Source organism: Vespula vulgaris, chromosome 4 (assembly GCF_905475345.1).
Source record: "Vespula vulgaris chromosome 4, iyVesVulg1.1, whole genome shotgun sequence".
Classification (NCBI taxonomy): Eukaryota; Metazoa; Arthropoda; class Insecta; order Hymenoptera; family Vespidae; genus Vespula; species Vespula vulgaris.
In genome coordinates, this window is record NC_066589.1 from 5,337,608 (window position 1) to 5,353,673 (window position 16,066).

At 31.8% G+C, this 16,066-nt stretch overlaps 1 protein-coding gene across 6 annotated transcripts in view; it reads left to right on the forward strand.

The window, feature by feature from the left end:
• The first annotated feature begins 1 nt into the window (after window position 1).
• Window positions 2-16,066, forward strand: part of LOC127063235 (cryptochrome-1-like) — an 18,723-nt gene continuing 2,658 nt past the window's right edge. Inside the window, exons 1-10 of one of the 6 annotated variants that reach the window (XM_050992690.1) lie at window positions 7,511-7,528; window positions 10,047-10,955; window positions 11,165-11,416; window positions 11,716-11,900; window positions 13,611-13,840; window positions 14,017-14,184; window positions 14,411-14,551; window positions 14,966-15,117; window positions 15,486-15,688; window positions 15,915-15,941. In XM_050992690.1, coding sequence (XP_050848647.1) covers window positions 10,744-10,955; window positions 11,165-11,416; window positions 11,716-11,900; window positions 13,611-13,840; window positions 14,017-14,184; window positions 14,411-14,551; window positions 14,966-15,117; window positions 15,486-15,688; window positions 15,915-15,941 — 1,570 coding nt within the window. In that variant the 5' untranslated portion in view covers window positions 7,511-7,528; window positions 10,047-10,743. Of the gene's footprint in view, window positions 512-736; window positions 1,607-1,695; window positions 1,828-1,894; window positions 7,442-7,510; window positions 7,529-7,770; window positions 7,920-7,994; window positions 8,280-10,046; window positions 10,956-11,164; window positions 11,417-11,715; window positions 11,901-13,610; window positions 13,841-14,016; window positions 14,185-14,410; window positions 14,552-14,965; window positions 15,118-15,485; window positions 15,689-15,914; window positions 15,942-16,066 lie in introns of those variants that run through there. The other 5 variants (XM_050992688.1, XM_050992689.1, XM_050992691.1 and 2 more) reach the window with 5 other exon arrangements.

The window sequence follows — 16,066 nt, forward strand, 5'->3', positions numbered from 1 at the left end:
ATTGGAACTTGCTTTCCTGTCCGAGTTTGACCCCCCTGCAAGAACATGAAAAGATGGCGACATATTTAAAACGAACGTCAAAATTATTTGATATTTCGTTGTTGCGGTCTTCCGCAGATGTGAATTTAAGGGATTTAATGTGTCCCGTGTGCCGCGGTATATTAATCGAGCCAGTGACACTTCCTTGTACACATAACCTCTGTTTACGGTGCTTGAAAGGAACCTTTGAACATAACAGCCTGAGTTGTCCTCTTTGCAGAGTTCGTGTAGGTTCTTGGCTTCGTACAGCTACCAAATCTGAAACATTGGTCAACAACGCACTTTGGGAACTTATCAGGACTAAATTTCCCAAAGAGGTTGAAGATAAATATAACGGAGACGACGGAGAAATTGAATTGAATGCTGGTGGGTGACATCGCCTAACAATAAACAAACATAACATAACCCCAATTTCGTTAAAGCGCACATTATATATATACACATACATATATATAACTACACATACATGCATGTATGTAAGCATTATTGATACTATTTCGTATATAAAATTACTTTTAAAGTTTATTTATAGAATTTCTTTGTTTTATATCATGGTATGCATATTGGAGTATTAGCATTTTGTTTGTAGATATCTGAACTGGTACATCTACTAATGTTTATTATGTTGATATAGATGTTTCTTGTATAGATTTAAAGAAGTGTAAAGAAAACAAAAACTAATTCATCTTTTCCATAGGATTATCAACCAGGAATAAAATACTTAGTGCTGCTGGAGAGATTCGAAGAGAATATGAAGCACAACTTCAAATGGCTGAAGAAGAAATGCGACGTCAAAGAAAGAACGAAGAAATTGCTAGTGTGGCATTGATAAGAAAAATTCAGGTTGAAGAACAGCAGCAACAATTTGTGCAGATAGCACAAGATCAATTATTAGCTCAGAGTTTAGCAAAAAAACAATTAGCAGAGAAACAAAAAGAGGTGACAATGTACCAAAATGAATGTGCAACTTCATCAGTGTCAAATTGTTCAGTTGATACATCTAAGTTTGATACTAAATCAATGCCCTTGCTTAATACAGAAATTTTTAAATTTGATGGGCCAAGTTTGGAAACGAGAAAAATGAATCTTTCAGAGTTAAAAAATGGTTCTGAGTTAAGACGCTCGAATATTGCTTTGATATCCAAAATTCGTGCAGAAAGATATGCATCAAGTGTAAAACCAAATACATCAAATGCATATAAAGACTCTACTGCTAAGTTTTGTTGTCAAAAGTCAATGCCTGTTTATAACACTATTGCAAGAACTTTAAAGCATCAAGTGGTAACTAAATTTACTCAGCCTGGAACTTCAAATTATGCTTTGGAACCGGGATGTTCCACTTCTAAAATTTATGGTATGCAAAGTAAAGAAGAATTACGTGTACCCAGTGATGTTTTAAGTAGTAAAAAGAAAAGTTTAGGTGTAGAAGTTTGCATGACCTCAGGAAATGGTGATGAAAGAATTGGTAGTGCTGAAAGTGCAGGTAGTCATGATAGTATCAATCAAGAAATACATCACTTTAAACCTATTAAGGCAATGCCACGAACACCTTTCAAAATGTCCATAGGTATATATGCTTTTCATAACATTTTATTTGTTTATTGATATGGAATTATATAATTTTTTGTTATGTTATTTTTACAATTATATGTACAGATGGAAAACAAATTGAACCAAAATTGGTTAGAGTAATACCCGTTTTGAAAAGAATATCAAATGCTTTACCAAAAGCTCCATCTCCAACTCATTTAAAGAGAATTATTGGATGTTCATGGAGTGCTTTTAAAGGTTTGTATTTGGAACAAACTTGGTTAAAAAATAACCACAATTAATATGCTAATATTATGTTATATAGGTAAGATCAGGCAAGATATGAAAATAAAGGAGAATGTGTGTGATACTAGAGAGAGAATAGATGATGTTGAACAAAATCCATCAACCTCTCTTACCCAACAACCCAATGTTATTGTTAACAGATCATCAAAGTCTCAAATACATGATGCTATACGCAGACTTGATTTGGTTCCTGAACTATCATTTGATAGTAATAAGAATTATGCAAAGAATATAAATAGAACAATTAATGGTACTAAAGTAAGTAAAAAATTAATCTTAGACGAGCATGTAACTTCAGGGAAGGTGCAAAAGACTTGGAGATCACAAATTAAAAATGGTATGATGGGAAAAAGTAAGAGACAAAAGAATATATGGTCAAATAAAAAAGATGTGGAATTTGCATTAGATGAAGAAGAAATGAATGATAATGTAACAAATTCTGACCCTTCATTTAACAATGCTAAAGAACGTTTAGAATGTAATGAACATTTAGAATGTAATGAACAGGAAGAAGATAGTAGAGATAATGTAGCTGTAGAAAACATTGCAGAAAGAATTAAAAAGAGAAAAGTAAATATTAAAAGAAAGAATTCACAAGTTGAACAAGATAAAATAATTGAAGCAGACAGTGGCGACGAGAGCAAACCTACGAATAAAAGAGGTATAAGGAAAAGAGCTTTATCTAGAAAAGGTAATAATCAAACTTCAACAAGTGAACGATCCGCAGTTACTGTACAGAAAAGGATAAAGTTAAATTGTTCGCACAAGCCTACATTAAGGAATAAAAGTGAAAACATAAAAAATGACGTAGATAGTCTCAATACAAGTTGCAAGACAATTATTCATGGATTAAGAAAGTCAAGTCGGAATATCAAAGCAGTAGTCAATAACTCTTCCAAAAAATATGATCAAGATGTTTTAAATAAAGAAAATCCTAACAACAATAAACATAATTATGACCGATTAAACTCGTGTCTCGTGTCACAAGGAACTATATCAAATAATAATACCAATAGTGCTACAATAATCAATGAGAACGTTCTATCGAACGAAGAAGTAATTAAAGAACAAGAAAGAATAGAAAGATTGGTTCTTCAAGAGAAAGAAGATTTTGAATTGGCTCAAAGATTACAAACTAAATTTGATGAAATGGAACGAATAGCTGGACGTACACGGCGATCTAGAAAAGCGATTGAAAGTGGAGATATTTCTTTAGATTTATACAAAATAGAAGTAGGAAGAACTGTGCATAAAGTAGCTAGTACACATACTGCCAAACGATCAACCCTTAATCAAACTGTAAGCAGTGAAACTAAACAACGTGGTAGGCCTCGGAAGAGTGTGAAATAAATAAAAAAATTTGTTACTGCATTTCAACTAAAAACCCTCCAAGACGGATGTTCCTATAAAATATAAAATACAATTTCAATTTCATTTTCTACAATATATATTTTAAGTATTTTGAAGAAAATACTTGCACGATATAATATGCGTACCTGGATATATTATGACAACTGTAAATGAAGGATCAGAAAACTTAAAAGAAATTTTAAGAGAATAAATATAGTCATTGACATACATATTTCATTGAAGATTGACAAACTTGGGTTTGATCGAAAGTTTGTTTTCATGATTTTTATGGATTACTAATTATTTAAAGATCTTATCGTTTATAAGTAACTTTATGTTAATATAAAACTATTCGCGCAAAAATCAAAATGAGAAATGGCAGTAGGTGTTTCAATACTGTAGAATTTAAAGCAATACGGATGCTTGCATACAAAAAAAAAAAAGAAGAAGAAAAAAAAAGCAGAGATACCAAGATTCTTCAAAGAAAGAAAAAAGATTTCTCTATTAACTCTCATTCTTTTCGTGTGTTCGTCTTTGCTACAAGTATCGATTCTTTCTCGGCGTTGAAAGTGCCAAATACATGACGGATATAAACGCAGCTAATAGTGTTGACGACAAACCGAGAAAAGGACGATAATGATTATTAAAGAAAAAAGAGAAGGGACTTTAATGAGATCACAGATCTTTGCTGAAAAGATATCACATGCCTTTTGATAATTTGTTTCAATATAATATATTTCTTTACTTTTCTTAAATAGTTAACAATTCATATAAATCTAGTTCAATGACTTATAGAATACACATCAACCAGTATTTCAATATTAACTGATTACCTGCCTTTATATTTTCTGAATATCGAAGATAATATTTATTAACATCTTAAGGAAACAAAATGCTTCCAGAAGTTAGAAATTCAGCTCGTTTGACTGTTAAATACACAAACTACCTTTTTCAATGCAGCATCATTACAAGCTCACATGCCATTGTATATACGAATTTTACTACGTACTATGTATATATTAATTGGCAGCAATTTCAAAAAAGAAAAAAAAGAAAAAAAGAAAAAAAAAGAAAAAAGAAAAAAAGAAGAATATAGATATTCATTTAAATAATATTAGATAGATAAATATGTGTTTAGATCATATTTATGCTGCAAATGCCTACTGTCAGCTCTGACGGCCTTAATTATGATACTGCTATTATTGTAAATATATTAAGATTAGGATTATATATGCTAAAAAAAAAAGAAATCATAATGAATATGAAAGTTACTAAAGAGACGAAATATTTTGCTCTATATGACAAATTCTAAATGTTTCTAAATGAAATTAACTGAACAGTTATATTAGAAAAGATTAAGCGACAGTTCCTTTGATAGAATTTCATTATTAGTGATCCTTATCTTTTTATAGATCACTTATACAGATAATGTTATCATATTGTGCGTTAAGAATTGGCAATTAGCTTTCATTTATTGTGATAGTTACAGTATTTTTCATCTCCACAATTTCGGTTTCTTTATTTAGTAAGATTAACATAATAGTTCGTGAAGTCTTCATTAATATTATTGATGGTAAAGATCAATATTATTAGTGTCATAACATTTTATGATACTTTTCTAATAATTAGTACTCTTATATTTTATGGTGTAACATACGCATAAATAAGTTCGGTTGCAAGTATAAATATGTTCTAATTTTAAGTGAATATAACCGAACTTATTTATATTATGACCCAATATGTACAAGGCAATATTTTTTTTCTGCTATGTCAGAGCTTTTTAATTATTGTAGTGTTGTAAATGCTCATAGTATTTCATATTGAAGTAAAATTCATTGAATATATATATATATATCCATATATATAATATATGGAAAACTATCAGATGGTCCTATGGCATATAATTATTAGCTCTTTCTTGCGATATACAGCTTTAATAAAAAAAGCTATCTTCTAAACAGTTTATAAATGTTTAAAACGTTCACTGTTTTTTGTTTTTCTAAAACTGTTAGATAATTTATTTTTTCGTAAATTTTTTCGTATTTTGAGTTACTATAATTATAAATGATAAGCGGTTAATAATATCGCATTCCAAAATTATGTCAATGTTAATATGACATTTGGAAGTAAAAAATAGTCATAGATTATACGAAGTTATTTTATATATATATTAAATGTAAAAGCTAAAAGAATAATAACACGATATACCATAGTCATTACATTTTGTTCCAAATACATGTAGACGACGCTAGTGCTCAGAGATTATTATTATTATTATTTAAATAATTAATTCAAGGTCGTCAACATAAGAATATATATATATATATATATATATTTATATATATATATTCTTTCTCCATACGTACGCATGTATGTTCACACACGATCATCTTGTTGACATATACATGCGTGCTCTTCTGTTATGTATGTATGTGTGGATACATACGTACATATATACATAATGTGAATACAATCTAATAATAAATCGAAACGAATCGTGTACAATAAAATTTTTGTGAGGTTGTTAAATAACAGTAGAAGAGACAATTAAAACGATGTAGGTAGTAGGACTTGTTGATAATCGTACTATAAACTATAATAAACAAATATATATAATAAAAATGATAAACATGTGCATGGAATTTAAGAAATTATAAGATATACGAATATATAGAAAAAATATTTAGTTATAGACAAACACTAAAAGATATTATCAGTATATAACGTGTTAATAAAAACACTATTATAGATCGAAACGAGAAATAATCATAATTTTAATTAAGAAAGATTGCGTAAATGTGTAAAAACACATGCATATTATGGATTTTTAGAAAGTCAATTTTATATGCTGATATGTAATGTGTGACAGAGAATGTAAAAGGAAAAACCAAGAGAAAAAAGCGATATTTGAAAACATAGGGTTATCATCCTGTTTTCCTTGGTGCATTTTATATATGGAAACGAATAATAAATAGTTGTAACTACTTCGAAGATAGTGATTATTTCCGTATTACTACTTTATGCATTTATGATTGAAGAATGAGCTTTTATATATACCTAAATTTGTATATTTAACAAAGAGCGAAATATTTTGCAGATAATATTTGTACATGACATATACTTTTTCGAGCTTTCCACATATAAATAAACCTATTTTCCGTTTGGAATAAATCCGGTAAAAAAACTATAACAATAGCATTTTGTATTCAACGTATAACAACACGTTTACGTCTAACGCTCCTTTTAATAGTTTTATTTATAACTTCGTAAATACATAATTAATTCGTTCAGTCAATTTAAATAATTACATTGTATTATCTTTCGCAGTAATCAATATTATACATTGAGTCGATAAATATTAAATTCGGTCGATAAAACAGGATCAAATTAAAATATTATAATTTATTTCAAATTTTTAATCTATACACACACACACACACAATATTCTGTAATTATTCCTGTGAAGAAATCAACTCAATTTCTTTTTTATTCTGTGTTTTCAAACAACCATAAAAGGTAGCTGACTAAAACGTAATAAAATATTCCAACCGAGCATGAACATTCGCGACTAGTAATATTCCTTTCGCGTAATTTTTTTTCTTCGCAATCGTAAACACGTTCAGAAAAACACATTCAATACGATATAAGCAATTACAAATTGTTAATTTTATTAATTAGCGATCTAAAAACAAAAAATATATATATTTTATTTGCTATAAAATTCATCAATAACTTGAAGAATTCTACATACGCACGATGAAACGTGTCATAACGTCGATCATAATCGATGATATAACACGTATCGCAGTTTCGTAATCGAGGTGCAATCAACGACAGAAGAAAAGGTTTCTTTGAAAAAAAGAAAGAAAAACTAATCAGTCAGTTATTAAAAAAAGGTAAGCAAATTTGGAGAGAAACAAATTGATGCAAAAGATGGGATAGTGCGTGTACGATCTCGATCACGATAATAACGATCATTGGAATTTACGAAAAGAATCAAAAGTGAAAACGAAGAAGGAGAAGAGTAGAATAGAGAGGAGTACAGGAGAGGAGAAGCGAGGAGAAGAGAGGAAAGGAAAGGAAAGGAGAAGAGAATAGTGCTCGATCGGTGCAACGAAGTAAAAAAGAGAGAGGCGAAAACGAACGATCGTGACGACCATGGTAGCTGCAATGTGACCGGTGTACCACGTGACCGATAGGACCAATCGGTTGTAAGGTAAAACTGGCGGTCACGTTGCGTTCGGCGTGGCAAAAGCTTTCCCCTTTCCTCTGCATGCTGTCTCCCTTATCCTGCTTGCAAGCAGTAAGTCCTAGGCGAAGCATAAGCACAACTATCGACGAATACCACAGTACATTTTTCTTCTTTCCTCGAAACCTCTTTTGCATTTATTATCATCTCTTTACGATCATGTGTTTGTTATCATTCTCGAGCGCGACAGAAGAGGTTGGTGTACGAAGAGCGTAGACAGATATCGCTGAAGTGTGTTTAATTATCGTTTATTCACGCGTTATTGTGCATTATTTGTGTAGTGTTAATACGAATTGCATGAAAGAAATTATTACCTTATCGGAAATCGTGTTGGCAACGATAACAGGATTACGTTTTATTCGTGACGACGTAAGATTTGTGTTTTTTGTCGTATGACGGGAGAGAGACAAAGAGGAAGGATCGTTAGAATTTCGCGCCTCTTTCGGTGAGTTCATTATTGATATGATTTCTTCTTTTAATTCGTTTTTTGTTTCGATTTAATCTTACAACGTTCAACGAGCTCGGGGAAATAATTATTTTCTTGAACGTTGAAAAATGAATTTGTGATATGTGCGTACCCTGTATGTTGATATATCCATACACACGCACACGCACGTATACATGCAATATATATATTGCGTATATTGCATTCGCTGTCTGTTATGCGCGGTAGATTGCGTTTATAGCGCGCTGTTTTGCTCGGTCGGTAATGAAGATGACTGCGATTGATTACCGAGTATGTGTTGTGTCATCTTGTTGACTTTTATTTTATTTTCTCTCTCGTAAAGTCGCAGTAAGAATAAACGTAAGACTCTTTTACGTCTCATTTATTAAGTTTCCTGTGCAATATACTCGAAAAGCTTTATTGAAAAATTATAGGAAGTGTCACTATCTGTAGTATACCTACAAGTATATGCAATTTAAACTGGAACGTTTCTTTGCTAATTCTACATCTAACTGATATATTCATTTCAATTACTATTCCGTCGTTCTGTACTAATTCATACGTAACAGATAAAATGATATCATGAATGTGTTTACGCTACTAACATACTCGCTTCGAAATATATTATAAAATATATAGTTTTTAAATATTTTTTATATAATTGTCTTTTGTTATTCATCGTTAATATTATGCGAATAAAAAAGAAATCTCGTGAGAATTTATTTGGTGATTTGCCTCTGTTTTATCGATTGGGAGTCAGTGATCCATTGAGTATCGACCTAGGTTGCATAATAACTGTCTGCAAAAAAAAAACAAGAACGGTTGTCATTGGGTCAGCGCTTTGTTTTTAAGCAAATTGAAACGACGTAATGCCGCTCGCTTTTCGTGTTACTAATAATTAAAGTTAAAACATTCAACTATAGCGCGGCAATTTAATTCGTAAAAGTCGAAATTGTTTGCTTTCTTTAATTTACTCTTTCTGCATGAAATTAAGGTTAAGAGGAGGTTAGGAAAAGAAAGAATTATTTCGATATAAAAATATTATTTTAATGATCGATCATATGAAACAAAATTTTTATCAATCGGAAGAGAAAATATTCTACATTCTTATCGATCGAAGAAAGTTTTATCTCGAACTAATTTTATAAGATCTTTTTTTTTTGTACTTAAAACGACAATTAAAAATGATCGAAAAAATTGATGGAAGATCATCAAACATACATTAGAAAGAATTAATCGAGATCGATAAATAGATCCACGTATGTAATTTTTATTTGAAAATAAAAAGGAAAATAAAACCATAAAGAAACACGATGGTTGAAAGAATGTCAATGGATATATAACGTATAATTAGTTTTACAAAGGCTTGACATTGGAAATAATATTTGTTCAATCACGTAACGTCGTCTATATTCGGTTTGAAAGAGAGGTAGCATCGATCGTAGTTACGTAGATGCAGTTCGTGACTAATCTGTGTCGATAAAGGTGAACAAAAATAAAAGAGGATGACATGAAAATGTTTGCGAGCGTTAACCTTTTTTCTTTTCTTTTCTTGAGATGTTTCATAGAGTTATGATTTTTCAATAAATATGTTGATATATGATATGATTTGTGATATAAGAAAACATAGAGATGATAAAATAATTTTCTTTTTCATATTTTTTTTTTTTTTTTACTTTTTTTTATGAGACTTCATTTTAATCGAAATGTAAAAATGCAATTTCAATTTTTCTGATTCGTCTAGTCTCTCTCTCTTTTCCTTTTCTCCCTACTTTACTCCCTCTCTTTCTTTCTCTCTCTAATCCTGCAATTTCTACAGCTTATTTTAATCAGTCATTTTAATCAGCTTCCCCCCAAAACCTTCTTTAGAGAGAATCCAACTTAAATATATTTCAACGTCGTTTCTCATACAAGATATTATTCGTATGAGTTTATTCTCGTGCATATCTCACAAAATATGAAAAAAAAGAAAAACAAAAGGAAAAAATAAAATCTGATGAATTTTAATTGGAAACGATAATGAACGACTTTCGTTTTTAATTTTTTTTTCTCAATATTTTTTCTTTCTTTTTGGTTTTCTTTTTTTTTACGAGGACACTACTAATTCCTTTTTCTTTTTCTTTTCAGAAAGCGATAGGTCACAAATAAGAAAAGTAAGAAGAATCAACTTGTAGAAGAGATTACGTTAGCATAAAATAATTGCGTAATGGCACCGGACGATTAGCAACGAGGCTTTCGTTTCACCATTTTCTTTTTATTTCTGGATAAAAAAACGATGAATTAAGTCTCAGCAAATATACGTTTGATATCCGTTGAAAAAAAGACGGAGAGAGAGAGAGGGAGAGAGGGAGGGATGTAGAAAGAACGAGTCGAAAGAGTCTTCTTGAAAGTACTTCGGAAAAATCAGGACGACGCGAGGATTCATCGATTTTCTACAAAATGGATGCGATTTGAGGCCAAGAGTAGAGAGATCGAGGGAAAGAAAGAAAGAAAAGAAAGAAACGGAAGAAAGAAAAAATTTAGTAGTGGAAAGGAAAGGAAAGGAAAGGGACGAAGTTGAATGAAGAATCGTGGAAATCGAGTACAATACACCATCGTTACGTCGTAAGAGAGAAATAGAGAGAGATAGAGGAGATAAAGATAAAGATAAATAGATCCGGTCGATCGATCGAGCCATAAGCTCTGTTAGAATGAGTAGATTTCAAGAGTAAAGAGTGGAGAACGGCGATTTCTAACGAGTGGTGGTGGTTGTAGTGGTGGCGGTTGGAGTGGTGGTGATTTGTAGAAAAGAAAGTTTAAGACGAATAAGACGATAAAAAGTAAAATGACGGGTAGTAGGAAAAGCGAATTTGGCGATGAAGTGGCCGTGCAAGGAGATGGTAGGAAACATACGGTTCATTGGTTTCGAAGAGGACTCAGATTGCATGACAATCCGTCCCTAAGAGAAGGACTAGCCGGTGCTTCCACTTTCCGGTGTGTCTTTATTTTGGACCCCTGGTTTGCCGGAAGCACTAACGTTGGTATTAATAAATGGAGGTGAGCTTATTGGACAACAGATAAAACTGTTTTAGGTTAATCATATTTAGATTAATAATGCTGTTAGATATGAATAGTTATAAAATGTTAAATGTGATTATATATAGTAAAATAATAATAACAATAATGAGCTAAGTGAAAATTATATTTCTAAAAGTATTCCTGTGATCTCTTTTTTTTTATTTTTCTTATTTTTACGTTTTTATCAGGTTTCTCTTGCAATGTCTCGAGGATCTCGACTGTTCCCTAAGGAAATTGAATTCCCGTTTGTTCGTGATACGAGGGCAACCAGCGGATACCTTACCAAAGCTCTTTAAAGAATGGGGCACGACGAATTTAACGTTCGAAGAGGATCCAGAACCATTTGGACGCGTACGAGACCACAAAATTTCGACGCTTTGTAAGGAGCTTGGTATCTCGGTGGTCCAGAGGGTCTCGCACACTCTCTACAAGTTGGACGAGTAAGTCCAAAACACCTCTTTGCCCAGAACATTCGATTTAAGGCTTAAGTCCCCTAAGTAGGATTTTATTAGAGGATTACATATGATGATCGGTTTACATCTAAATAGAAATATAGATTTAATAGTACTTATGATTATTATCTGTTCTATTGAAAAAGTCTTTTTTAAGATATTTAAAAAAAAATTTCAATGTAGTTTACACGATTTTCTTATTTATTTTTTAACATTATTCAAATCGAGAGAGTATAGGTAGTCCTTCCCTAATCGAATATCGTTTTTTAAATTATTTCATATTTTAGGCTTATAGAAATAAATGGAGGCAAACCACCCCTGACTTATCATCAGTTTCAAAATGTCGTTGCGAGTATGGATCCTCCAGAAAAGCCTGTGTCTACAGTAACGTCAGTTTGCATTGGTGATGCCTATACTCCATTGAAGGACGATCATGATGATCATTTTGGTGTACCAACATTGGAGGAACTTGGTAAGATCGAATAACGAAAAGTTTAATTTACATTAAATAAATTTCAGAAAATAATCGATTTCGGAAAAATAATGCTCGATTGGTTAGAACGAGCCAATAATGATTACAATAATTCCTAGCGCTTTTAATCGACTCCTCGAGTAATATCGAGCTTCATCCGATATTTATGTAGGTAATGCATAGAACGTATATATGTTGCTTATACACACACACGCACATGAGAACGAGACGAACACGAGTACAATTGGCCACGTGCACGGAACCGTAAAATACGAGCTGCACTCTCATTCGTCTCCCCTCTCTTTCTCTCTTGCTCTCGTTGCTTTTTTTTACCTCCATTTTTCGCAAAGGCCGTGTCACAAAACAAACAAGAAAATATTCAACACGTGCCAAGTTTTCGCCCTTAATACGACCTACTTTATATGCTCTCGCCTTTTTTTTCTTCTACGCGCTTTTAAAACCGTTCTCTTTTAACTTATTGGGTCTGGCTCGAGTTTCCTAATCTACAGTCTACACGCACACACGCATATAAACATACATGAGTATTCTTTATCTCTTTCTTTTTTCTCTAATAAGAGCTTTATCATTCGAACTGATCTTTATGTGTAGATATATAGATATATACGTACACATCACATACATCCATACATACATACATATATATATATATATATATATATATATATATATATATATAATTCTCTTTCTTTCATTCATTTATTCCAGATTTATATAGCGAAGAAATAAGAAATCATTGCTTACGATCATGTTACAATCTAATGTCGAAAACTTCTTCGCATTCCTAATAAGATTTCCTATTTATGGTCGACCTTAATCCGTAATCTCCGTGGGATATAACATACATATACGTGACGTCAGCCTTTGACAGAAAAGCGATATTACGGAGAAAGTCTTAACTTATACATGGATATTTCTGCTATACATACATAGATCTACAGGGAGCATACATTCATTCATACATATACATGGATGCGTATCGAAACACGGGGACATAGTAGAATGCAAAGCTTTTCGTGCAGATTCGAGTACCGAGAAATTTCCTTTTAAATACTCCTATTGTCTTCAAAGCATGTATAATATATATATATATATATATATATATATATATATATATGTATATATATATGTATGTAAATATATGATATATGTACGTACGTATTGTAACTGACATAAGACAATAGAAGTCATGATCTTAATGTTATCGTCCATACAAATTGCAACAATGTTTTTAATCACTCTTCTATTTCATCCTTGTTTACAACTACTTCATCATATTCCTGAATAATTCCTATAATCGTTATTTAAATTCTTAATAATGAATATTTAACTAAATACACGTTATGAGAGGAAATATGAGATTAAGAAATTCAAAAAGATATTGTCCTGATATCAAGTGGCGGGAAATTCGTGTTTTAAATTAAAAAGAAAAAAAAATGGATAAATTCTTTTTCTTTCTTTTTCTTTTTCTTCTCTTTTTTTTTTTTTATTACTTTCCATACGAAGTTTCGAGTAGGAAAGATTGAAAATTGAAAGGGAAGTCGTTTGGGAAGCAAACGAAACGACTTCTTTCCGATAGAGGACTTTTGAAAGTAAGTGAAGGAGAGATAGAGAGAGAGAGAGAGAGTGTGTGTATGTAAGAGAGAGAAAAAGAGAGAAAAAGAGAAAGAGACCTAGTTTGTTTCTTAACAGGCTTCGACACAGAAGGGCTTCTGCCGCCTATATGGGTCGGTGGTGAGAGCGAGGCCTTGGCACGATTGGAACGTCATCTCGAGAGGAAAGCTTGGGTGGCGAGTTTCGGCAGGCCGAAGATGACGCCGCAATCACTACTGCCGAGTCAGACAGGCCTATCACCTTACTTACGCTTTGGCTGTCTCAGCACAAGACTTTTCTACTATCAACTTACCGATTTGTACAAGAAGGTACAAATGGCGGCATATGTAGCTTTTATAATTATTTCATTTATATATATATATATATATATATATATATATATATATATATCTTAATCAATTAAGAGAGAATTTTTTATCAGAGGAATCGTTAATTGCGAATTGAATTATTATTAAAATTGTATGTCACGATTTTATGATCGCAGATTAAGAAAGCAGTACCACCACTTTCGTTACACGGTCAACTTCTATGGCGCGAATTCTTTTATTGTGCCGCCACGAAGAACCCTAATTTTGATCGGATGCAAGGCAATCCGATTTGTGTACAGATACCGTGGGATAGAAATGTCGAAGCCTTGGCAAAGTGGGCGAACGTGAGTGAATTTTGCTGTTTTTGTTTTGTTCTTTTTTTTTTCAGTAATAATATTAACGATTTGTTTTACATTCGTTGGTAAAAAAAGAATGTTTAATATCAATCCGATGATCGATAATATTTTTCGTTTGTATATATTTCATCATACAATTTTTCTTTTTCTCTTAACGTTGACATAATTTTCTTTTCTTCTTTCTTCCCATTTTTGTTTTTATGTTTTTAATTAGGGCCAAACGGGTTTTCCATGGATCGATGCGATTATGACTCAACTCAGAGAAGAAGGTTGGATACATCACTTGGCGAGACACGCAGTTGCTTGTTTTTTGACCAGAGGTGACCTTTGGATATCCTGGGAAGAGGGAATGAAGGTAAAATGTTGCTACATTGGCATTTTCCATTATTGAGCTCGTAATAAAATATGCACTAACATTCTGACACGTTTCGCTGATAAAATCCTTTTTCTATCGTATACAATACGCGTCTAAAGGACTCGTTAACATTTCGCATAGACGACCGTTTAAATCTTGATAAGAAGGAGAATATAAACGTTCGCTTTGACATGCTTTGAAATCGAGGAATTGTTAGGCGCGAGAAAAACATTTATTTATTTTTTAATTTTAAAAAATTTATTTTTTTTCTTTTTTTTTTTTCTTTTCTCAGTTCACAGAAAAAAAGTCTGAAAAAATTGCGAACTTTAGTAAAGATTTCTTCTGTTTTGTTTTTGTATATAATTTTTTTTCTTTTTTTTTTAAGAAAGTATACGTAAGTTTTTTCTTTCGAAGGTCTTCGATGAACTTCTATTAGATGCCGACTGGTCGGTGAATGCCGGTATGTGGATGTGGTTGTCGTGCAGCTCCTTTTTCCAGCAGTTTTTTCATTGCTACTGCCCTATACGATTCGGTAGAAAAGCCGATCCAAACGGCGATTACATTCGGTAAGCGATCATTTCGTACAGAACTGTTTCAGATTTATGTCGAGGTAAAAGAAAGTAGACTGAGATGATAAATTTGAAAATTTTCTTACAGTACCTTAGGTAAGAAAGAAAAAGAAACTTAAAAAGAATATTTCGGTTAAAAAATTTTACTCGGAATTTGTGAATCGAATTTCTCGAAAAACGAGAAATTATGTATATTATCGATACTTAACAATTGTATTTCAAAACGATTAACGATTCGAAATTTTGATTAAAATCATTATCTTTGCATGAAAAAATTTGTCTGCTGTATTCGCATAATTTTTTTTTATGATATTGTTTTCTATGTTATATGAAATCTTCGATCACTGTTCAACGATATATCTCAGACGTTACCTGCCAGTATTGAAAAATTTTCCCACAAGATATATTCATGAACCGTGGAACGCGCCAATTAGTATACAACGAGCAGCAAAGTGCATAATCGGCAAGGAATATTCGTTACCAATGGTGAATCATAGTAAGAGTTCGCGGATCAACTTTGAGCGAATGAAGCAGGTTTATCAACAGCTTAACAAGTATCGTGGAAACGGTGAGTGTGCTAAAGGATTCAGTGAAGGATTAAAATTGATTCAATGAACTCAATTTTAATTCTTTTCTATGATATTGGATATCAATTTGCGAGCTCTTCTTCTAACTTCTTTACCGACTGAGAAGAGCGAAAAAAGAGAATGCAAAAACAATTCAACATAAAAAAGAAGAAAGAAAAAAAAAAGAATTAATTTTATTTTTTTCTTTCATTTCTTTCGTTTATGCAGGATCATCCCTCAAAGGTGAATCAGTCGGTGAGTGAATGTTCTCTTTAAATTTCTTGTAAATCTTTCATGATTATCGTAGAAGCAGATCATTTTTATTCGACCCGATATTTCCAAATCCAACTATGTTATTTCTTCATTTACATTATTTCATT